The following is a 25,995-nucleotide window of genomic DNA, read 5'->3' on the forward strand; positions in this document are numbered from 1 at the left end:
ACAGTAGTTTCTGTGTGGGGGACCAGAAAGTGATGAGTCACCAAGTTAGGGACTAGACTTGAATTGCTGATGAGCTCACTTCTGCAACTGACTCCCAAACCTGTCTCCTCCTTACCAAGGGCTCCCGTCACGTATCCTACTGTCAACTGGATTTCTTTACCTGTACTTTTCTCTCCAAACCTGCCCCTTCTGCAGGTGGCATCCTTCCAGTCACCCAGGAATGAGTTTTCATTCTTCCTTCTCCTTCATCCCTCATATCCAAATCCTGCAGATTCAATCTAAGCAACATTACTCAAATGGATTCCATGCTTTCCACTACCCCTGCAAACTGTCTCCCTGCTGCCTAATTTCTACCCAAATAGACTACCTATCATAGATCGACTCTCTTGCCTCTAACCCTTCTCCTTTCCAACCCACCCCTTACCACAGATTGTCTCAAAGCACCATTCTGATCCGTCATTCATCAACTCAAAACCTTTAATGACTCGTTACCTACTAAATCAAGTATAACGGCCTTTTGAAGCTCTCCACAATCTGGCACCAATCTACCTCTAGTCTTTTCTTGTTAGTCCCCTTCTTAGATTCCACATTCCAGCAAACTGGACCTTTTCACAATTCTTTATTCTCATCTTCTCACCTCCATGCCTTCTCACTTACTTCTCCCATCTCTGAGATGAATTCTCCTAACCACTCTCCTCTATTTCCATCTGCTGAAGCCTCTTGCCTCCTTCCATTCCCAAACGAAGGCCAATCAATAAGCATTTATTAAGTGTCTACTATGTACCAGGTGCCAGGGATACACATACAAAAGTCCCTGATCCCAAGAAGATGACATTCTACTGGAGTAATACATATTCAAAAAGATAGTAGACAAAAAAAAATTGCCAGGGCACTTGGAACTGGAGGAATCAGGTTTCTTGAAAGGATCTAGGAGTTTGGAAAGGTGGTGGTAAGAAGGGACATTACAGGCACGGGAAAGAGCCTGTGCAAAGACATGGAGGTGGGAGATAATAATGGAATGTCACATACAACATTGCTCACCCCTTTTTCTCTCCTAAGGGGAGGTTAACAAGCCACCCAGGTCAGAACTGAGATCCTGGGAAGGGTCAGCAAATAGGTCAGTATGACTGAAGTGGAGAGAGTGTACCATCATCCTTGGAAGATAGGTGGACAAAATGGAAGGGAGGATAGACTTATAAGGGGATCTACTAGGAAGAGGGCTGAAAGTAATCTCTTCCTCAAATTTTTTTCACCTTTGTCTTGGACTAGAGGTGTCAAACACGAGGCCAGCTGAGCCTATAACACTTCCAAGTGTGGCCTGAACCAGACTGAAAATGTAATTGGGATATGTTATAAAAATAATAAATGTAGAACATAATTTTACATTTTAAATCAAAGTCAATACGCAGCTGACAAAGATGATTAAGTATGGCTCAATGACACCCATTTCTGCTTGACTTTGATACTTCTGCCTTGGACTTGGATCTATCCTTTGCCCTAAAGTCACCTCTCTTGTAGCAACTATTCATATACATGTACCTGTCCCTCTATTTAATTTAAGCTTCATTTCTATCTGCATCTCCAGTGAATGGCAGAGAGCTTTGAACATACATATTCAACGAATGGTTCTTGAAAGAATGTAACATTCACCTTTAAGATTCTGGGCTCATTACAAGGTCCAGCACAAAGGTACTGTTACAGTAATAACTCTGTGTTAGATGTTTCTATTGGGGCTGAGAGGAAAGGGGAGAAAAAGAGAAGATACGTTTACTACCTTCACTCCTCTTAGGAGGGTAGGTTATCAGCCCACTCACTGGTCAGAGCTGGGTACTCAGATGGGGTCAGGCCTCCAAGGAGTGGCTGACCTTAGCAGAGGCCTAGGAACCACACATCTCCAGAGATTTTGAGCTGAAATGGAAGTTGGAGAGGACAACCTACACTTTATAAAGAAAGCTGGACAGTAACTTACCAGAATGGAGTACCAGAATTCTGGAGCCAGATCACAGATCACCTTGCATGAGACCTTGGTCAAAAAGGTCAGAATAAACAAGCCAACACAATGGGGATGACAGAGTGAAGAACTCAAAAGATCTCAATGGGCTAGAGCTTTGGACTAGAAAAATCAAGGACCGGTATCAACAGCTCCCTTTCCTTCCAATGTTGGCCACGGGTCAGAGACAATCCTCAGAAATGGAAAAGGCACGATTAATATCACTACAGCTGTGCAGGGTCCGCTACCTCACCTCTGCCACTACTGTAACAGGAAGAGGGAGTGTTTTCTCCTAGTCACAGTTCTGGGACAGAGGAAAGCCAAGGAGATTTGGGACAGCTTTCAGATTGTCAACAGTTTATGGTTACAGAGGCCAGACACTGGAACAACATCAGCTGTGCTGCAAGAATTTTTCTCTTAACCCAAATTGAGAGAGGCAATGACAGTCATTCAAAAGTGTTAGAATTGTTGGCACTGATTTCATGGCTTTCATTCTTTGTACTTGTATCTCCAGTGCCTGGCTTAATAAATGCTTTTTGACCATTTTAGATAAGTACAAGACACCAGACCAACTGTTTTTCCTTCTCTACTTTCTAACTCATCAAAATGGGATTACTACAAATAGACCTATCAATATACAAATAACTGTTTTGCTTCATGTCATATATAACCAAACCTTACCTAACTTTTGTAGATGCTGGTGGCCTATTATTTCTTATTGGCTGGAGATCTAACATCAGCATAGTGTATGTTATTTTTAAAATCTAACTCTTCTATTTTGGAACTTATTAATATAAAACCTTTCTGCTGGATTTGAACAAGTTTTCAGTGGGCTCCTGGGAGCCAGAACTGGAGTCATAACCAAAAGTTTTACTTGGTATTTGGAAGGCCTGCACAGCAAGGGCCCCAGGCATGAAGTATTAGAGGTAATATGATTCAACAAGCCTCTCTCACAGCTAGAATCAGATTCCTGGGCCCAACTATAGATGATATTGAAGGAGCACTCACAGTCTATCCATTGCCACATAAACCTCATTCCCTTTCACTATTGGAATAGTGCTGGGCTCTTCCTTTGCCACTTCTGCCCCCTAAACACATCCACATAGAACAACTATGGTTCCTTAAGGAGAGGTAGCTTACAAACCACAGAGACCCCAATTTACATAAAATTATCTCACTCCATTTTATTTAAGATTTTTCTCCAGTTAGTAAAAGAAAGATGTGTCTCTCTTTATACATATGTACAAGTTCAGTTATAAAAATAGACAGCACATTCAAAGAGAAAAAAAGGCTTGGCATTTTTCTGATTCCCTCTAAATAGCATCTGTACATGGGAGTCTGGGTTAGGCAGGGGAGTCTTAATGATTTAAGTTAAACGATTCCCCTTCACCCCCACTCCCCTCCCAAAAAAGGGTTTTAAAATCAATCTAACTAAACTCAATTCCGCGATTTTCAGGTGTGCAAATTAGAGGCTGAGCCGCCTGGAAGCACCTGCTTCACGCTGAGACATCAGGCTGGGAGGCAGGCAGGAAAACCATCTTTTGTGGTCACAGCAAAGACCACTCCTTTTTCCACCCTCTGTCAGAGAGAGCCAGAATGTCCAGACTGGTCAGGCCCTGGGCTGTGAGGTTTCAGTAAGGGGATCTCCTCCTCCTCTCCCTTCCCACCCCACTCCCGCTGTCCCTCCCTTTCTCAGTGCAATACAGACAGTGCATACAGCCAAGCAGGGGATTAAAGGGTAGGGGGATGGGGAGACTGTGCATTCAGGGTGGGCACAGGGAGCCTGATCAGGATGACCCTGTTCTCATTACTGGCCTCTTGTCAGTCCCTTGGGTGGGAGCTGCTGATGCTACTGGGGACTGGGGGTAGAGCTAGAGGTTGCTAGGAATGAACAAGAGGTTGTGATGAAGACTGTCCACGGACAGTGGGGGTACACCGGGGGACCACCGCTCCGCACAAGGTAACGGCAGCAAAGAAGCCCTGAAGGAAGTGCTGTTTCTGCACCTCACACTCCCCCTAGTCATTCTCACCCAATCCATGCCCCTACCGCCTCCTCCAAAACTCAATGCTCACAATGCTCATCTCCCATCATACTGCCACTCTGGGGGCAGGACGGTGCAATGTCAGAGCTGACTCTGGTCAGTCTGGTGACCTTGAGGGGAGGTCCCTTAGAGATAATTTCTATTGACTAAGTTGTGGTAAGGAGGAGGCTATAAATACATGATTTCCTCCTTTCTGCCCTTTCAGGAAACCTCAGACCCAGAAATCTCTGTGGAGCACTCCTCACAGGCACAGGACCCACTCACCATATCCTGTGCTCCTTTAAAAGGGATGTGCCCAGAGGCAGAATGTTGCCGCCCACTCCCACCCTGCCCCCCCATCCTCAAGGGGACTGGGGAGGCCAGATACCGAATCCCTAAGAGTCGGGTAGAGGCACTCCATCTTGAGAGGGTAGACAATAGGAAGAGGGGTAGAGGCAGGAATAACAGAAGTTTTTAGGACTGAGGGTGGCTATGAAACATGGCCCTTTCCCAGTGAGAGATTTTAAGACTTGGCTGTAAAGTTCATTTGAGATGTGGTGGACTGACTCCTGCCTCTGGGACCTCTTCTTACAGGCATCCTGAAAGGAATCATTTTGAGAAACAGGTGATGAAAGTGCTCATATCAGCCACCTGCCTGTTCTCACTGTGCTGTGATTATTCACCTCCATTCCCTCGTGGGGATGCAGGATGCCAAAGAAGGCAATCATCCAGAAGCCATCAGCTGGCAGGAAGGGTGTGGGGCCCCATTTGGTAGGAAAGAGCTTGAGAGGCCCAAGGTGGTTATCGTCCCCCAGGGGGATTAGGTCCTTTGCCCTGTTTCCGGATCAGTGGGTCAGGGGTCAGGCTGCTGGTAACACTGAGGCTCTTGGGAGTCCCAGGGATACTATTTCCCTTGCTCAAAGGTGAGCTCAAGGGAGAAGAGGCGCTTGAAGGTCCAAAGTCAGCAAGTCCAGCTGGTCGAATGAGTGATGTTTGTAGGGGACTACTGGCAGAGATTCCTAGAGACAGGAAGAGAAAGTGAGAGGGAAGAAAAAGCAAGAGAAAAGAAAAAATTAGCCCCACATACCACAAGTTGACTTTCTTCTAAAAATCTTGGTCATGCATGCCTCCCCTAGATACATTCTCACGTGATGGTCATTACTCCCTGGACAGAATTAGGGGACAGCTCTTTAAAGGGAAAAAGAAATCTAACTTATACACAATGTACCTATATGCTAAGTCTCAGTTACATTTCAGTGCCCGTGGGCAAGGCAGGGCACACTGCAGACAGGATGGGAAAAAACTGAATTTGTATGTGGTGAAATCTTAGCAAACAGTCTAAGATTTTAAATGTATTTTCTTGTTATGCATTTCTTTTTCTTTTTTTATCTTTCTTTTTTCTTTTTTTTAAGGCAATTGGGGTTAAGTGACTTGACCAGGACCAGACAGCTAGTAAGTGTCAAGTGTTTGGTCTGAGGCCACATTTGAACTCAGGTCCTCCTGACTTCAGGGCTGGTGCTCTGTCCTCTGCGCCACCTAGCTGCCCTCTTGTTATGCATTTCTAAGACACTGTAAGGGACCAGGGAGGTATTTCTTTTCCCATTACAGCAGATCTTCCTTTCTTTCTGCAGGATACCCAGAAGATACCATTACTGACGCTCATCTTTCCCTGTGCTGTTCTCCTTGTCTGCAATATCTATTCACATCCTCTACCTATCTAAAACTTAACCCATGTTTTAAGGCCAAGCTCAAGTCTCCCTTTCTTCTATGAAACTTTCCCAGACTCTCTGGGGCTACCCTAGTCCCTTCTCACTGTACTCTGCACCACCCCCACACACCTTCTCTAAGCTCTAATTGTTTTAAAAGTGTTAGCATCTTCTTATTAAAATACAAGCTTTTTGAGGGCAGGAGCTATGTTTAGATATCTGTCCCAGTACAATGTCACTCTGTAATACTGATTGTTTCTCCAAAAGTTGTCATATCCATCCTAGCTTTTCCATTCCCACAGTACCACTGTAGTTAGCCTTCATGATAGGACTCTTCCACTAAGCCTTTCTTGATGAGCCCAGACCAGCTGGTGATCTCATTTTCCTTAGAACTCCCAAAGCACTGTTTTTGTGTCTTTCAGGCCCTAAATGACGTACTGCCCTATACTGTCATTTACCTACTCATGTCTGTTTATCTTGTCTCTTCAGCTTTAGGGTAATCTAAGCTTCTAGAGGGCACAGGAGATATATCCTATTTCTTAGCATCTTTCACAACATTAGCTCAAAGCTTACTACAAAGCAGGTGCTCAATAAATATTTGCTTAACAAATGAATATCTCCCAGGTCCTGGGCAGCTGCTCAATAAATGAGGCACTTGTTGACACTTCAAGAATCTCAGCTGACTAGGCTGACATTACTGCCATTATACATATCTCCACTCAAAGAGTGCCTGTTCTGAGTCTGGCAAGAAACAATCTTTCAAATTAAATTCTAGAATCAAAGAAAATCAGAATATTTATAGGATTCCTGCCCAGACTTAAGCCCTGTTATTTCCATTGCAAGGGACCTAAAAGCTAACAAATAGCTCTTTACTGGAGATTGTGTACTCAACGGAGAAACACTGGTCCAGGAAGAACTTCAGAAGCATTACAATCCATCAAATAAAAAGCACTTATTAAGCATCTACAACAACCAAGACACTATATCCTGCATACCAGGACTCTGCAACACAGCCTAAAGAGATGGTCCCAAATTGGAACCCAGCAAATGGGAGCTTCCTTCCTCATTGAGGCAGAGGGGTCTCCCTAATCTGCTCTTGGTGGTACTCAAACCTGAATCCCAAGCTCTTCTAGTTTTTGTTCCTATCTGAGCCCCAGACAGGTAGCTCCCCTAACTGGGCCGTACCTTTAGACACATTGTACCCGTATGCTGCGTAGGCCGCTGCTGATGCAGCTGCAGCCCCTGCTTTGGCCCCTGCCATTGCAGCTGCGCTGCCTGCTGTGGACTTCCGGCTCCTGCCCTTCCCTGCTCCTTTCGAGGTGCTGCCTGAACCTTTGGGGCGGCCCCGACTTCGGCCTGAGTGGCCACGCCCTGTGGCTGGCATTTCCTGAAGAGAAATTCCTGTGGGAACAAGGGGAAAAGAGAAAATAGTGGTTCTACATTGATAGGGAAAGCTGGTCTGGGGGATGTGCATGTTTGATTTCTTAATTCCATGAGGGAGAGCTTATTTCCATTTAATGGTGAGGTGGGAAACTGCGGAACAAATACACGTGCTAATCACAGTTAAAATAACACCCTATGCTCCTAGACGTGTAAGGCTGATTTTTAACTCTGAAATTATGATAAGGTCAAAATTCCCCAAGGAGTACAAGATCATAGCCCAAACAGACAGGAAAATCTAAACCTGACCAAAACCAGTAGACTAGGTGAAGACTGGAATAAATCAACTGACATGCCTAAGAATAAGAAAGATCTGAAGTCTTGATAAAGTCATCTTCCCTCCTTATTTCTGTTTCTTTCACCCCTCTGACAGGGCTGCTGAAGGAATAAAATAGCTGTAATTTCTCTGTTGTTTTCCTACTGCCTCATTCAGAATGGGAGGATTAAACTATAACCACAGAAGGAATATGGGACTCCTGTGCAATACACTGAAGTTCCATCTGTGAGAGACTGCTTTCCTCACTGAGGCAGGGGGCAGTGTGCATGACATGCTGTGTGCTGCAGAAACTCTGCTAACCATTCATGGTGTCTGAGACAGAGCCCGTGACAGAAGCGGGAGAATTGGTAGCACGAGACTGAGGTGCTGAGGAAGCCGGGTCGTCCACGATGACCAACATATCACTGCTGCTCTCGTCGGGAGGTATGGAACCAGTATGTAATTCACTGCTGATGGAAATCTGTAGGTGAGAGAAGACAGAATATCAGCTCACAGCCCACATGAGACATTAGTCCTTAAGGTGACTCCAACAAAGGCCCCTTCTGGGGTCTGTCTGGTTCTGAGGATGTGAGAGTACACAGGAGGCAAATTTTAAGAAGAGTAAAAGATGCCAGTGTCCATTAGCGGAGACAGTCTATCTGGTACTGAAGTGAAGGGCCTGTGATCTCAGGTCAGAAGGCACCCTCACCTCACTGAAAGGGCTGGGCATGGCAGAGTCAACACTAATGAAGGAGTCATCCCCGTCAGCAGAAAGGTTGGAATTATCGGCAGAAGGAACAAAGGGGATCACCAGATTGGCTCCTTCCTTCCTCCTTTTACCATCCAGCTCATCTTCCTTCTTTTTCTGGAAACATAAACAAGGAAACACGAAAAAATATCAAGCAAGAGAAGTTCCTGAAAATCTGACAGTGGACCAACCAAACGAAGGGAAAACCACCTCAAGGTCCATACAGAATCAGCTCCACAGAGATGGAAAGCTATTTTAAAAATTTAAAAAGCACCCACAAAGAAGAAAATAAAAGGTGGCTGCTCTTAATTATTCATCTCCTTCATGTTTTCTTTCTGTCTTAACACCACGGCACCCACAGAATCAAGCTCCATGAGGTTTGGACAGAACAGGGAATCTGGAATCAGAAAATATACTGTGATCCACCCAGAAACCCAACATACCCAGTTGACTGCATATCTGTGCACAAAGTGAACTACTCATGATACAAACCACAGGAATCAAACAAGTGGCCTACTGACCAATCAGAACCAGTGACCTAGAAATATTTAACAAAACAGATAAAATACAATAGAACACAGATGACATTCAAATGTGGTCTTCTAAGTCACTATGCTGCCCACAGACAGTTTGCTGGCCTCTGTTTCTATTTGAGTTTGATTCCACTGATGTAGATCCTTCCCATCTTTAGCATGTCATGTAACAGAAAACAAAAATCTCAGTGTGACAGTCACTGAGTACCAAACAATGGCTTGTCTGGAGAGGACACATGTATCCATCCCGCCAATTACTCTCAAGTCACCACTGCATTTCACCCTGACCAATAGTTACTGTGAGTCTCTTACAACTGGGTCTGGTTATGAACTAGCAGCCCAACATCTTCCCCTATTTTCTGATTGAGGTACCTTTTCTGCATATTTTTCCCTCTTCCGTTTGCGCTCCTTCACTCGGTTGGTTTCTTCTTGCTGTCGTTTTTCCTCCTGCCGAAGCCTCACTACCAAGAAACACAAATAAGACAGGTGAATAACGCAGCCACATTCCACATATAAACTCTGCTTCCTCACATTTGTATGGGATGTGGAGTCCCAAGGAGATTTCAAAAAATATATGAAATTAAGCCCATTATTCAATTGGATGATCTAGTATTCATTAGGGATATGCCTTACACCTAAACCTGCTAAATGCCTACTGACACTGGACCTTGAGACACCTTAAAAGTGTATCTAACTTGAATCATCATAACCCATAACTAAGACTGCTGTGCTCTGTGATGTTTGGGATTCCAAATCTGAATTTTTCTCCCTACCTTCAGTAAACCTAGTTCCAATAAGAATAAGAATTGGGGCTGAAGACAAAATATACAGCTAAACCTTGGGTCCTTGAACTCAAATTCCTATAACTTTTGGGTCTTCCCTTCCTTCCTGTCTGCTCAGCACTCCAAAGTTCGTTGGGTACTTTTTCTGGCTGCAAAGGGCTCAGATTTTTTTTTTTGGAGAAGACTCAAAGAGTCTTCAAATTGTGCACAAGAATGCATAGTTGAGAACCTATTTCCAAAAAAGAAAGAGCAACAGTTAAGGGTTGGGGCACGTACATTTCTTCTCCAGTTCATCATCATCTAGTAGAAGACTAACCACTTCTTTGGGTTTTAGGGTGTCTGGTTTGAAGTTCCCACCAGAAATCACCATCTGCTGGATCTACAACAAATCAAAATCAACATTTTACTTTCAGGCTTCTTCAATTCCTTTATGATAATAAATGTGTAGGAGGATATAAAAACTCTTCCCAAGCTGCCTTGGGGGGATTTTCTTGATACTCCTGGGTTCTGTCTGGCTCACCCAAATTATCCATCCTTGAGCCAGAACCTTGACGAACTCTCCACGTGGCATTACCACTTGAGCGCTATTAACCCCAACAAGCCTGGATCAGAATGGAAGAGCCAGTAATAACAGTTCTTTAGGGAATCTGCAGTTTGGCAGAGTGCTCCAGAGGTGGATTAATGTGGATGGGGCAATCAAAATCAGGTGATCTCTCAAAGCTTACTTGTCACTGAACTGATAATTACAGAGGCCAAATATTTATTTACTTCTGCCCCTAAATGTGTCAACATTTCAAACATGAAGAACTGTCTCTATCTCAAGGTCAGTACTTCATACAGGCTTGTAGAAAGGCATTCCCTTTAACTCTAGGGTAAGATAGACTTACTTAGAAAAATCTAGAGATAATTTTGGTGGGTAGAGAATCAGGATGAAGTCTCAGCTATGACTTTCTTTTTTGGCAATTGGGGTTAAGTGACTTGCCCAGGGTCACACAGCTAGTAAGCATCAAGTGTTTGGTCTGAGGCCAGATTTGAACTCAGGTCCTCCTGACTTCAGGGCCGGTGCTCTATCCACTGCACCACCTAGCTGCCCCTCAGCTATGACTTTCACTTCAACTGACTTATTGTCCAAAGAAACTCCAGCCTCTTCTCCACCAGTCATGCCTCCTAACAATCTCAGCCCCAGTAAATACCATTTGACTTTCAGTTTCTTCCACTACCATCCCAATTCCTATTCTCAGAGACCACGTTGATGTGCTTTACCTCACTCTTTTCATTGGCCCTCTGCAGAATGCGTTCCTCAATGGTGCCCTTGCAGATGAGCCGGTATACAGTCACCTGCTTGGTCTGACCCAGCCGGTGGGCTCGGTCCATGGCCTGTTGGTCCACTGTAGGGTTCCAGTCACTATCATAGAAGATCACCTGCACAGGAAGGACAGCAGTGTGGCCTAAGTGAAACCTCACTAAGTGGCAGGACCAGGAGTTCTGAGAAGCATCACCTGGATCTTTGCCCCCTCTTGATGTCAGATCCTCTTTGTATCATATTGAGATGCAATAGATACCCCTTAATAGGTCCTGCCAGTTCCCAATCCTCTACCCCCCCACCACAACTTTACTTGCCCTGCTCAGTATGGAAATGGTTTTGTCTCCATCCAGGGTATCTAGCAAAAAAGCATCAAGTACAAAAGAGTTACCACCCCCTCTCTGCTGTAGAAATCTAGTATAGGGCCCCAAACCAAAAGCTCTACCGTGATGATAATTAATTTCACTAATATGAAACTAAACATAACATTAATCAATACTAGTTCTGACATTCCAAAAACTCTGCTTCCTCACAGGTCACTCCCTGTCTTGAGGATCCTGGGTGTCTCTTGCTTGGAGTCTGTCCCTCAGTCTACCTCTATTGGATTTACACGAGACAAAGGGGAAACAACGTAAGCTTCAGGGGTTCCTGGGGCATACCTAATTCCTGCTGAAAAACAATTCCCTCTCCAAGAGACTCTAAAACTGATACCTCTGCTGTTCACATCCTATAAGGCTGAAACCAACCAGAAAGATTTTCTGGGAGAGAGTCTGGGAGAGGTCTGTCTGGTTCAGAATTTTCCCATCTCTGTATTCTATACTTAAGCTTTTCCAAAATCCTGATAATTAATTTTTCTTTGGAAAGCATCCATCCCTTCTTTATTCCCACTGCTATCATCCTAATCCAGGTCCTTGTTACCTCATTCCTAGATGACAGTAACTGCTTTCTAGCTATGTTCTTTAATCCAATCCATTGCAACCAATATATTCTTTCTAAAACACTTTTATCCTGTCATTTCCTTATTAATAAACTGTAACAGCTCCTAGACCCTCTATAATTGAGCTGCTTCTTACCTATCCAATTTCAGTTTCTATTACTTCCCTACACATAGTAGGTACACACTATCTGTCCAATAAAAAATGGTCTTCTCAACGTCACATTCTTTCCTGTCATAATTCCTTTGCTCACGATATTTTCCATATACCTTCCCTGCCATAGAATCCCATCTCCATTACTCAAGGTGTAGTTCAAATGCTACTTTCTTATTAAACCTCTTCTAACTACATGTAATGACTTCTCTTTTTTCTGAACTCCTCACAATCAACTTCTCTGCTTCCTATTATTACTGCTGTTTGCCTATTTAGGCTGTAAGCTTTTTAGAGGATTGAGACCACACTTCTTTTCTGTTCCTTACAGTGCCTAGCACAGTGTAGGCATATAGAAAATGTTTTTTAAAAAATGCTTGATCAACTGATAATCTTAACCCAAGGGGTTTGGTAAGATAGATGGACATTGAAAATGTGTGCTGAACAACCATTAGTTTCCATGATGGGCTCCTGTTTTTCTTACAATCTCTTCCCACCAACCAATGTAGCTTAAGATCCTCTCCTAATATGGATGGGGTCGAAATATAGTAACAGGGACATCATATAGTACTTCAGAGACTCAATAAGGAGGTAAAACATATTTCCATATTTAGTCTAAGCCACAGGGAAAATTGAAATAAAAAAGATACGGTTAGCTAGATATGTTCATTAAGCCAGGACACCTTCACTGAGAAGACCTAAATAATTACATACTGTGAAAACTGGACTGTCATGACACACTTGAAAGACAGGGCCATGGCACTGCATGAATCCATAATGGGGAGTCCTATCTGTTGAATCACTTCATATTTGCTTTCTGAATATTTACATTTTTTCCTAGAAGTCTCAATGGCACTCAAATACTGACTCATCCTTGAGCTATATTTAATGCATAAGTCATAAGATCATAGCCCCAGGTATGTAGTTCTAATTTAGTAAAACAAAATGGAGCTGATAACTATCTTTTAAATGACCTTAAAGAAGTCAGGATCCTTGGGCACAAGAAAACAAAATAGGCTTCAGTTTACATAGAACACAAATGTACTCTTCCAGGGAAAAATAACTTTAAACACAACACATCACATCACACACACACACACACACACACACACACACACACACTCTCAGTATTTAAGTATGCATTAAATTAGAGGGTGGAAAGAGAGATCAGGGAGAACAAAAAGCAAGGCAGATGTGTGCTGATATGGAAACAAATTAAACCACATTATAGAAAGGGTTAGACAGTCCCTAACACACTAGTCTGTTAATACCTGTATATAGCACTCAGGTTTACAGACATCAGAGAGAAATTCCAGAGAGGAACAAACAACAATTAAAGGACTAGAGAGATTGAAGTTAACTAGGAAAGATTAAAGAAGTTCAATCTGTAGAGCGTGGCCAAGCGATGACTAAGGGGAAACATTAACAAGTCAGCATCTTCCTGAAGTTGTAAACAGAAAGAAGGAGGAACCTTGTAACGGGGTAACTAAGATTTCATGTGTGAGATAAAGAACATGGAAATCACAGGAGAACTACGAGAAAAAGCTGCATCAAACACCTAGAGGGTGGTACTATTTTTTTCCAGGCAAATGGGAGGCAGCCTTATACCTTGTAATGTTTAAAAATCAAGGCGAGAACGTCCAATGGCAAACCACCACACTTATCACTAACCTAGGGACAGACTTCTCATTTTTCTCCCATGTGTAAACACTCAGACTGAGCCTGCCACAGAAACAAAAACAAATAGTCAACTCTCTTCTGAATGCTATTCATATTGCAGGAAGGACAAACCCAAGGAAAACATGAGTTGCAAGGAAAATTTCCATGAATTAAAAACCAAATAATTCAAATAACTGTCAAGTACAAGTCAGATATACATCCATTGTATGTGAGAACATCTATTTACAAACACAAACAGATCTAATTCTTTAGTCATGAGATATTACTTCTGCCCTGTGATTTAAGACAGATCTATCTTTTCCTCGTCCATAAGTGTTTCTAGAGGATCTCCCAAAGCTGAACTGTAGCACCAAAAGGAAAACACAGGACAAATATTTAAGCTTACCATTATATTAATGTGAGAATAAAACCTGACTTTTTGAGCATTATTGAGAGGTGGTCTTGACCAGAAGATAACTAAAGGTACTCAAGGCCTCCTGACAGTATTTCACTTCCTTCATGGAGCACCCAGCCTATGAATGAGCTTGTGGTCCAAAAGTTCATTTTAAATTACTTGGTGGGGGGAGGGGAGAGATGGGGAGAAAATCCGGAACTCAAAATCTTATGGAAGCGAATGCTGAAAACTAAATAAATAAATTTATTTTAAAAAACCCCAACATGCTATCAAAGTAAAAAAAAAAATTATTTGCCTGGCACTTAGAACATAGGATGCTAAATGTCTCCTCCAACAAACTGAATAGACAATCCTTCCCTCCTTTTCAGTCTTCCTCTGATACTTTATAAAAAGAAAAGGGGACAGTTCTTTTGTAGGGAACATCACAGGTTAAGGAAACCATTTTAATGTACAGAACACTGGAATGAAGTAGTATGGAATGTGGCAGCTGGGTACACTGGAAAACACAAGCCTCCCACAATGGTTGTCCTTAATTTTTAGTCCATGGTTACCTGGAAGCTGTTTCTTACTAAACTATAGATGGAGCCTGGGAAACTGTGCTAAAAGGGAGGGAGATTTCAATTATTAAGACCAGCAGCTAACTACCAAGATGGGCACAGAGTGTAACAGTGATCTAACACACCCTAAAAGGGAAGATGACAATGACAGTCCACATAATCCAGATAAGAATATAGAAGGCATCAACAACTGTCCTGCTTTTTCTCATGTACTGAGATTCAAGCCTGGGATCCTCCTGGAAACATTTACAAAGAAGAAGAGGTTAGACTTACATAGAAGGGTAGAAATAATGGCTTATGACTGAAAATTAGGGAGATGTCTAAAAGAAGCTGAAATGAGGACAGGAAGGGTTTTTTTTAACTGAAATTTTATTTTGAAAACATTTTTAAAAGTCTTATTCCTGCCTTTTGTCTTAATAGAAACTACTTCCCAGTACAGTTTTCAATTCTTGTTGAATCTTCCCGTATAACCAAAAGAAAAAAGCCCCTAATGAAATGTCAAAAACAGTTAAGCAAAACCAATCTACTCACAGCAACATCTCATAGCATGCAACACTGTATTCACAGGACCCTTGTCTTTATTCCCCTGCCTCCCAAAAGAGAAGGCAAGTTATATTTTAATAAGAGAACAATATCTGTTCTTTTAGACCAAGATTGTGAACATCTGTGATGTTCCTCTAGCGCCTTGAAGAACTATCCTCTGTCTTTTCTCCGAAGTAACAGAGCAAAACTGAGAAGGAAAGATTCCCAATTCATCAGTCTGATTGCTCAGCATTAACTGTGTATATATAGTTCTTCTGGTTCTGCTCACTTTATATTAATTTATATAATCTTTCTCATGTTTTTTAGTTCATTTTTAAAAATGACACATAAAAAGGTAAGAGGAACACAAAGACAGTGTTAGGAAAAGAAAAGGGCAGGACTGAGGTAAGTAAGGCTTGTGAAAAATGTAAAACACCAACAACAAAAAAGTAATTTTTAGAGCAAGAAGAACATGGAATAAACAGGCCCTCTACACAGCGCAAATACAACAGATGATAAGACAAGCTAGAAGATAAATCTCTGAACCAACATTGATGCAATCTTTGAGTTAACGTAAGGACGCAGGCATCCCACAAAACCTGGAAGGTGTAAATGTCATTATTTTTAATATTTAGCCTACAAGCTAGACCAATGAGAGCATGATGTGAATGCCAGAAAGTTTTTATGAATAGTTTATGGGCCCTTACAAGGCATCTGATAAAGTTTTTCACAGTATCCTTGTGGTCAAGATGGAGAAATGCGGGGCAGATGAAAGTAGAGGTTTTGTGTCATTCTATAATTGACTAAATGCATAACACAATTCTCAATTCTTTCCTGTTTAACATTTTTGTCACTGACTAGTATGAAGACATAGAGAGTAAACTTATTAAAAATGCAGATCAGACAGAAGAAGGATAAACAGGTAAGAAATTAGATCAGTGAGATTTTTGTCATTGGAAATTTTCAAGTAGAATCTGCCCTGATAAATGTTACAGATGCTGTAGGGGAGATTATGAATGAAGTTGGGAAAGGAGGCAGCTAAGTTTCCTTTTCAACCATATAATTTTAATGATTCCACAGGCAAAATCATTATTTACCATACTAGAATTAAAAGGGAATCTGGAAATCATCTAGTCAGAAAGATAAGGTAAAATGAGCCAGACGTACGTTTACATGGCAGTAAATAAACTCCCTTATTAAGGAAAAGGAAAAAACATTGCCCCATGCGAAAACCTTCTGTCATTGGTTTGAATTTGCAAGAGGATGTATATATCAGACACAAGACTAATGAAAGCTCACGTTTATGCAGGGCTTTATAAAGTGCTTTTCTCACAATCTTATGAAGTATGTAAGTAGTGGTAATACCACTGTTTTACAGGTGAGGAAACTGAGGCTCAAGTTATTCAACTAAGGTCACAGCTACTAAGGGGCACAACCAGGATTTAAATTCAGATCTTCTGTCTCAAGGTCTATACCCTGTTCTACTACATCATGAATACCCACCTCAACTACCCCTGAAGCATTAGCACTGTATTTGAATGTCCTACAAAGTTCAAGGTATTGGAAAGGGACAACAATTTAGGAACTGTTTCTTGACAACTACTAACAGTCCAGAATTAGTTCTTCCTAGGAAGGTAAGAACGGGTAATAAGGGGCAGTAATAAGCGGTAGCCTATAAGGTATGGCTAGGTATTATAGCACTGGCATGGAAACAGAGAATTAGTTTTCAGTTCCAACTCTACCACTGACTTATTATGCGATCTTTCTTGTTAGACATCCCCTTTTATTCTTCAATATTCCATTCTCCACCAACCTGCTTCTTCCTTACTACATAGACATTAAAAGCACTATATACTTCCTAGAAAAGCTTACAGCCACATAAAGTGGCTGTAACATTAACCATAACATTAACATAACCATGAAATCTATACAACGATTCCCTACTCAGAAACTCTAACTTCACTGTTTTCAGATTCTGCTGGTTTCAATGTTACTACAATCATCATTAAACATTTGAATCCTGCAAAATTTTGATATTCAAAAGGAGGTTTTATTTCTTTCTCCCATTCAGAGGAAGGAGTATTCTGTACAAAACTAAAAAAAAGCTGCTGTCCCATCAATTTTATTTATTACCCGCTCTAAAGCTCTTCTGTCATCTCTAGCTAAATACCACTACATACTTAACCACAATAGCCACATGATCCAGAAACACAATCATCTCTTGAAAAACACAAACCCATCTACCCCTTACTCCTGTACCCAACTTCTTACACAATGGCAATAGTGAATTGTTCTAGCCTCTGGCTTAAGAGCTGTGGCTCTGGCCCCTCTGCCTGCTGCTCCCTCATGGACAGCAGGTGACCAGGGTGGCGCCGGTGCCACCGTGATCATGAGGCCGCCCAACATTCTGCTCACAGGTACACCTGGGGTTGGAAAAACCACACTAGGTAAAGAACTTGAATCAAGAACAGGACTGACATATATTAATGTGGGCAATTTAGCACAAGAAGGACAGTTATATGATGGCTTTGATAAAGAATATGAATGTCCCATTTTGGATGAAGACAGAGTAGCAGATGAGTTAGAAAATAAAATGAAAGAAAGTAGAGTTATTGTTAATTATCATGGCTGTGACTTCATCCCTGAATGATGGTTTCATGTAGTTTTTGTGCTTCAAAGAGATAATTCTGTATTATATACAAGACTTGAAAAGAGGGGATACAGTGTAAAGAAACTACAGGACAATATTCAGTGTGAAATTTTCCAAATTCTTTAGGAAGAAGCTGTGGCCTCCTACAAGCATGAATAGTACACTGGCTGCCCAGCAACAGACCAGAGGAACTAGAGAGTAATTTAGATCAGATAATGAAATGGACTGAACAGTGGATAAAAGATAATAATTGAACCTTCAGGCAAAGCATGGACTTCCAAGGCTTTCCACATGATGGTTAAAGATTTTCTTGATGATTTCTCCCTTTCCATGCAATAAAAATCAAGACAACATACATCAAATTTTCCTATCCAGGACTGTGTTGTAGAAGTAGCAGGTAGACAATGTGTAAGGTTGAGTTATGACTAAATTCAACTTTATTTTCTCTATGAGAAAACCGAACCCCCCCCAAATACAATAAATAAGATACTAACAACTTTTAAAGTTTAGGAATATCCAGCATTCTCATTTATTTTGCTTAACTGCTAAAGAATAAGCACATTTGAGAAAATAGGTGGAAATCTTTAATATTTGACATGAAAAAGAAAATGAAGGCTAGGGAGAACTGCTGACTCATAAATAAGAGTCTAAGGATAAAGCTATAAACATTACATTAAGTGTTCTATTGGTGGTGAATTGCTGGGTTTTGTTTTTTTTTTAATCTTGGAAGTTGTAAATTAGGATAGTCACAAATAATGAGATCTTTGAGAAAACAGCATTTTTTTTTTAGTACAGGAGTTCACCGAGCTCTTTTGCCTATAAAACCACTGCTGATCCTAGCACTGATATTTGTCTCTGCAAAAGAAGGGAAATAGCAAAGTCTTCTGTGCACCCACGGAAACTGTAAATATTAATTTATTGGTTGACTAATTCCAGTCTTGGTAAGTTCCATGAAAATTCATGTGATAAAGCTTTGCCACTGTATAGGTGGTGGTAATTATTAGATAAAATTAAAAAACATAGTGGTTGTGTATTTCATGAAGATGTGTTTAACATCAATAACTAGCACTTTTCCTCCCCCCTTTAAAAGTATATTTCTGTGCCTTATTGATGTATTCTTGGACCATGAAGCAGGCCTTACTTAGCCTTGTTTCTTTACCTATGTTACTCCACACTCCTTCCTTTGTTTCTCTGAGAAACAGTCCTTTCAAAGGTCACCAGCTGTAGGTCTTACTGCCTACAACTTCAACCAGAAGGTGATCAGAGTCAATGTTTTTGTGAAAGGAAGTCACATTCATTGTTGGTGAAGACCTGCATGTCTAACTTGCCTTTAAGACAACTCCACCGTACATACAATTAGCTTCCTAAATTTGACCTGCCCAGAGCACTAGATCTATAGTTAGGAGAAAACTGAGTTCAGATTTTGTCTGATATTTACCAACCATATATAACCCTGGGGAAGTTACAAACTCTGAACTTCAACACCCTCTTATAAAAAAATGGTTACTGTTAGTTGCACAGAGTTATTGTGAGGAAAGTGATTTATAAACTTAACAGTGACACAGAATTGTGGTCAGCTATTTTTCCCAAACTTGCTCCCATTTCTGACTTTACTATTTTTGTCTGTGGTGCCACAATTCACCCTCTTTTCTACGTTCACTTGTCTCGTCAGTTCTACTTGTTTGACATCTTTTGGATCTTCCCTCTCTATACTTACTGGATTACTATCCTAGGTAAGCAAGGACTACGGCAAAAAGCCTCTGCTTTATCTCCCTCCTCAGATCATTATCCTTCCCCAGTCTATCCTCCACGTCTACCAATCCTACCTCATCTACCAACGACATTATTCTAAAGCAGAGGTCTCATTATATTGCATCCTCGCACATAAAATACCAGAAGCTTGCTGCTGCCTTTAGGATCAAATATAAATTCTTTTTGACATTTTAAACCCCTTACAACTGAGCTTCAACTTAACCTTCTGGCCTTATTATACACTATGTCCCTTCATACACGCTACAGTCTCCTTACTGACTCTTCCACAGAATACGCATTTTCCATCGACTGTTCTCATACGTGGAATGTATTCCTTAACCCTGGCTCTTGATCCCTAGTTTCCTTCAAAGCCCAGCTGAAGTACCACCTTCTATTTGAAGACTTTTCTCTTTCCCCAAGCTACTACTGCCTTGCCCTCCTCACACCTTCAAATAACCTTCTATTTATTTTTATATACTTATGCATATATGTGTATATACACGTATATGTTCTCTCCCTCAAAAGAATGTAAGCTCCTTGAGAATAGAGACTCTTTCATTTTTGTCTTTGTATTCTTAACACCTAGCACAAGTGCCAGGCATAGAGTAGTACTTAATAAGTTCTTGCTGAATGTTTCCAAAAAAAAAAAAAAGAGCTGTGGCTCTGAAGATATTAAGAGTACCAGGCCAACTCCTGGTAAACTGACAAGGAAATATGTTCATTTCTTTATTTGGAAACCAAGTAGCTTATTAGGAACTTTAAACACAGATGGAGAGCTCCAAAAGGACAGTTCAAATATCACAGCCAAACACCAATTCAGTCTTTGAATCAAACAAACAAACAAACAAACAAACAAACAAGAGTAAGGAAAAGCTTGGGACACTTGGAGGGAAACTGATGCCAAAGAACTTTACAACAGGAGATGGTTCTCAAGAAAGGTGTTATTTTATTCTAATTACTTACTGTATCTGCAGCAGTGAGGTTGATGCCCAGTCCACCAGCTCTTGTGCTTAACAGGAATACAAAGATATCATTCCTGAAGAAAAGAGGTACATAATACTAAAAATTAGTTTGGAAAGGAAAAGTTACCTAGAGTAAACTGAGAGAAGCAGAATGGAATTGAAATGTCTAGGTAAATATTAAGGGGAAATTTCCACATATGTAAAAGAGGGTTAGATTAGATAATTTTTAGTGACTTTTTAGCTATAAATTTTATGATCCAATGCATTTTTGCTTCTATTATATAATGGTTGGCATTAGAAGCAGGATACCAAGATGTTAATCCCTGTTCCAACTAGGATGTGGGTGTGTGGTCCTAAAATAGGAGGACAGAAGGAAAGTTCCCTTTACAATATCTCTTTTTCTGCTGAAAAACATTTGCCTCATGTCGTTTCAAAAATTGAAGATTCATTTGTGTTAACACGATCTTAGAAGCACATGCCATTTTTGGAAGGAAAGATCTACATCACTCATATCTTAATATAAATGACTTTAATTCTATACCTCTTCTACATTTTTACCACAGCAAGTGACTAGACCCAAGGGGAAAATAATAAAAACAAACCAACACAACTTCTAAGAAACTGGATCCTATTATTGAAAAAATAAGGATGTTTCAGCTTATATAAGAATTTGGATGTATCACCTGATCTAGGGTTATAGGAAAATACCTAGAAAGCACATCTAGTCCAAACCAATCATTTTACAAGTGAGGAAACCAAGGTCCAGGGTCACAAAATTATTTGACTTGAACCTAGATCCTGTGATTCCAAATCCAGTGTTCTTTCCACTACACCATGATGTATCTATCCTTACATTTCTTTAGGTTTGAATTTCCTCGCATAAAATAAGAATGCTGGAGAAATAAGAAAAATGACTAAGTAAAAGTACAACACAATTCACAACAAATTCTGGTTAGTGTAATAAAACCTTAAAAAGGCCTTGAAAAAAGCAACCAGGTTAACTGGTATGGCGAGTAGGTAATCTGAACCAATCTGGTCACTACCTGCAGTGGATTAAATACAATCTTACCTGCAGATAAGTAGAATCATAGAAAAACAGAATTTGAAAAAAATTGCCAGGAACTTTCAACAGATGACCTTTAACCCTGTTGCAAAGTTCTACCTTCCATCTCTGGTCAAAAAAATTTTTTTCATTAAAAAAAATGCTAATTTTGAAAGTTATTTTTCATGAAAAATAAAATTATTTAAGGCAAAGGGAAGATAATAAAACCAAAAAGACTCATGCTAGCAGGTCCCGACTTAAAAAAGGTTGGTCATTTGAAAAGTTCATTTCTAAGCTGTTTGTTTTTTATGGGAAAATGATTCTGAATGATAAGACCCAGCTGGCTTACAGATGCTTTAGCTGAACAACAAATTTGTAGTATATTCTATACTATAATTTCCTTTTTCTCCAATGAGAAAATGGATCCTTATTCTTTGACATGTGAGTTCTTGCACAGGACCTGAGAGGCAGAAAGTAAAGAGGACTATGGTGATTACGGTAGTGTTTACAGGAACAGGAGGTACAGATCACACCTTTGTGGTCAGGGAAACAGTCAAAAGAAGGTTCCTTTGGAGACACTAAGGACTCTAGGGTCAGAGATTAGAGGTCAGTAAGGGAGGAACTGCTTGGTGGGGCTGTAGTGTGAAAGCAGAATTAAGGGTAATAATGGGGGAGTGAGTAGAAAGATTAGTATTATAGAAGGCAGTTGACCTAGGGGAGTTAGAAAGGCAGGAGGAGAGAGGGGAACTAGTAAAGTTTAAAGTAAAGAAGAAGACAAAGGAAACCATCAGTGGAGGTAGTAGTATGGAGTGACAGTAGATGGATGGTCTAAAAGATAAAATTCTCGGTCCCGGTTGTTTGAATATACAGTGAATTTGTAATTTTGGAACTGCCTATATAGAAAAAATATACTGATAAAATGCTAAGGGAGCCAAGATCAAAAGAAATGTGCTATGTAGCTAGGAAAGACAATGTTGGAGAAGATTCCTTTAAGACAGAGGTTCTCAACCTTTTTTGTGTCATTGTACCCTTGGGCAATCTGAGGATACTTATGGAAAAGTGTTTTTAAACGCATAAAATAAAAAATATATAGATTTAAAAAGGAATCCAATAATATTGAAAGGCAGTTCTATACACCAGGTTAGGATTCCACAGTCTAAGATAACGAACTTAGTATGTTTAAGGTACCTGTCTACCATAGGGTCTAGAAGAAACCTTAAAATTCATTAAGTCTAACCTAATCATTTTACATTTTACTCTGTGAGGCAAGTAGATGCCAAACAATGTAGTAACATCTAGTTATACTTTGCTGAAGTATACAATACTTTCATCCTGAATAAAGGGTGTCAGAGTAAGAAAATCTCCTTTCAACCCAGAGTGAAGGTGCTGAATCATGCATACACATATACACTTAAGGATAATTCTTCAAATAGGTGCTCTCCAGGACTCTGAAGAAATCCTCTCCTTACATTTTACCTTGTCATTAACAAGCACTGTATATTCTTGTGAAACATCTAACTAGGAGCATAGAAACCGATACTGCATTGGGGCGAACAGAATCCCACAGACAATATGGTTGCTTGGGTGCCCTCTAGGGGCACAATAAGGAATACTGAGAAACTTTGGAACTGTCTCTTTCTAGTCTTCCAGGTCATATAAATAAAAAAGACTGAAGACATGAAAGTGATAACCCTGATGAGGACTCTTGCTACTTGTCAAAAGTGCTCAGGGCATGATTAATATCACACCCTCTATACAATGAATACTCACAGAACGACTGTGAAAAAATTGGAGTAGAATGAAAAGTCAAGAGAAAAATGGGTCCCTCTGATCATTCTTCACAAAGCAATAGAAATATGAAAACAAAATATGTCGTGTGCCTTCAGTGGTGCAAGGTCTTGCAAAATATTCTAAGATATACATGTTATAAACATTAGGGGTGAGAGGAAGGGGAAAGAAGTCTCAGGCAGGATCATATAGAAATGGGAATGGTTTTTACTGAAATGCTGGTCACATGTTCCTGATGCTGCTCAGTCAGGACATCCTGGCCAAGCAGCCTTTAGTCTCAGTCACACTTTTTCCTGGAAAGACAACCTTCCCATCCCCCTTTAAATAAATCTCATATGCAGGGAATGCAAAGGGCTTTTTGTAATAATTATTGTTTACTCCAGCTGACCTTTATGCCATAAGAGCTTTTCAACTGAAATGACAATTTTTCTTTTGATGTCTCTCATTAATTTATAAGTATTTGGTTAGAAAGGTTCTTTTTCTTTCCCCCTGAAAAATGTTTTTATTTTCAAGAGTTCTCTCTGTTTGTACTGGGTTGGTACAAAGATAGTCAATTTAACCTAAAGACTCTCCTCAATGAAAGATATTTTGCTCAGCTTCAAGTCTCCCACAGTTGCTCAGACATTTTAGATGAGAAACTACAAACTGCTTCCTAGTCATAATTCTGATCTTGGTGTCTAGATCATTATTAGTATGTCAATACTGAGTAAGAAGGAGCTATCTTTTGCTCAGAAGGCTGAAAAAGAAAGCTCTCATCAAAGTCTCTATCACGTTATTTTGTTTACTGTACACAGTATGATTATGTTGAGGCCAAATGATTAGTTAACAGGCCCACTGCTCCCTGAGGAACTTGGGACTTTCAGTTGCAAGCAAGGATTTTCTCAGCAAATCTTGGAAAAAACAACAACCAAACACCACTCTCCCCGTCAACTTATTGACCAGATGATGGCATTAATAGAGAAAACGCAAAAGCTTTAAAAGAAAGCACTAAAAGCTTTCCACTTTCACTTCACTATTGATATTGGAGTGACTTGGAGGCTGCGTGCTACTAATCTCAAAGTTATGGCAGAGATTTTCCAGTCAGGTCATTAAAGAATATACTGTACTTAGGACCTCAAGGCCCAGTTTTCTGGGAATTAGATCAGTTAAAAGAACAGCCAAAGCCTTGCAACTGGATCTATAAAAGGTCAATTCATTTGGAAATCAACATGTTACAGTCTAATAGGATTCACAGACACATAACACTGGACACCAGGGAATAAGTCAAGTGTACAAATGGTATATGAATGCCTGCTGCCTAATGACAAAGGCTGTCACAAACTTTTAACAGCACCTTTGAAAAGGCCTGAAGGTCTGTCACACAAGAATCTAAAGACATTAGGGTATTTCTTTATTTGGGAACATCAGCTCAAAAGGTATGTAAAGAGTTGGAAATGGTGAAATGTAAAAGCTCTTGGGGTTGGCAGTAGGGAGAGCTGACCTATTTTTTCAGCTCTACTAAATTTCTCTCTCTCTTTCCTCTCCCTCCTTCTCACTTTAAAAGTGAGTTTAAGAATCAGGCAAATAAAGGTGCTTATATAAGCATATAAACATATAAGTGACTATGCTCTGATCCTTTACAGAAAACTGCTACATCCTTCCTCTTTCATAATTTTTAGAGTCAAATTTTATTGAAAGAACATCCAAAAGAAGAAGAGCAATTCACATTTGTTCTTAGCTTTTCTAACATCTGGACCTATTTCTTGACCTCATTCTTTGTTCTGTGGAATGCAGTTAAAGGCAGAGTTCAATAGAGTTGTCACCTGAGGAACTTGGCTTTCATCCCAGTAAGAGCAGAAACCAGGCGTTGCTTATTGCAGTACAGACTCTCACTTAGGATGATTACGGCCCTCTAAACTATCAGCATTCAGTAAGCAGTATTTGAAATTTCATGGGTTCATTAACAGGTGGTAGGTAACTGAAACTAGGAACCTCCTATTGAATTAGCTTTAGACCATTGCAATGTGTCATGCTCTCCTACTACTGCTATGTTCTGGAGCAAGGAGGAAAGGGCTGGCATTCTTGATTTGAATTAAAATTCTCTCTATTAATACCTAAAGAATTATGCATTTGTGGAGTAAGGAGTTATTATACAAACATAAAAACTGTTGCATGTGTTTCTTCCTTACCCACATTATTACAAATTGATTTGGTCACCATTAAGATAGTGGGAATGATATCAGTGATCGATGAACAAACCTTATTTGCTGAACAATGCAGATGTGTACAGCACCTTTAAAGCTTTTCAGGTTCATTTTTCCAAGCATAGAGGAAAACCAATATAATTGTAAAACTTTTAATGTTCTCATTTATGTTTACCTGTTCTGAAAATCAGCTACCATGTCCCGTCTCTCTGAGATCTTGGACGAACCATCCAGCCTCATGTACGTATGCTTCCTGTAAACCATGTATTCCTGCCAAAGGGAGTCAGATAACACAGTGAGGCTGAATCTAAATTACTCAACTCCTAGTCTTATAAAAATCAATCACCTCTCTTCTCCATATTGGGGTTGGCCATAATCCCTTGAACTGGAAAAATCCAAACTGAGAGATGGAAGAGGAGAGAGAGAGGGGAGATAAAAGAGAGAGCTTTAAACACTACACCTAAGAATTTCTGTTAAGTTCTTATAAAGAGTAAATCCTAATCACAAATGACATTTATCATGAACCATACTATCAGTGACATTTTTTGTAACCAAGAAAATATCTAACAGAGCTGCAAGTAGGAATTTTTGCCCCACCTAC

General features: G+C 40.3%; 1 protein-coding gene and 1 pseudogene across 1 annotated transcript in view; one reads left to right on the plus strand and one right to left on the minus strand.

Moving 5' to 3' along the window:
- Positions 1-3,148: 3,148 nt before the first annotated feature.
- The window catches only part of INO80 (INO80 complex ATPase subunit), a 117,636-nt gene continuing 94,789 nt past the window's right edge, over positions 3,149-25,995 (minus strand). Inside the window, exons 28-36 of the mRNA XM_021009233.2 lie at positions 25,570-25,664; positions 20,383-20,455; positions 10,740-10,898; positions 9,753-9,855; positions 9,067-9,155; positions 8,123-8,278; positions 7,735-7,894; positions 6,903-7,118; positions 3,149-5,030 (exon numbers count right to left, since the gene is read on the minus strand). Coding sequence (XP_020864892.1) covers positions 4,813-5,030; positions 6,903-7,118; positions 7,735-7,894; positions 8,123-8,278; positions 9,067-9,155; positions 9,753-9,855; positions 10,740-10,898; positions 20,383-20,455; positions 25,570-25,664 — 1,269 coding nt within the window. The 3' untranslated portion in view covers positions 3,149-4,812. The remainder of the gene's footprint in view (positions 5,031-6,902; positions 7,119-7,734; positions 7,895-8,122; positions 8,279-9,066; positions 9,156-9,752; positions 9,856-10,739; positions 10,899-20,382; positions 20,456-25,569; positions 25,665-25,995) is intronic.
- LOC110223617 (adenylate kinase isoenzyme 6 pseudogene) lies at positions 17,407-17,921 on the plus strand (annotated as a pseudogene).

This window comes from Phascolarctos cinereus, unplaced genomic scaffold, assembly GCF_003287225.1.
Source record: "Phascolarctos cinereus isolate Bilbo 61053 unplaced genomic scaffold, phaCin_HiC Scaffold_3;HRSCAF=262, whole genome shotgun sequence".
In the NCBI taxonomy this organism is placed as follows: Eukaryota; Metazoa; Chordata; class Mammalia; order Diprotodontia; family Phascolarctidae; genus Phascolarctos; species Phascolarctos cinereus.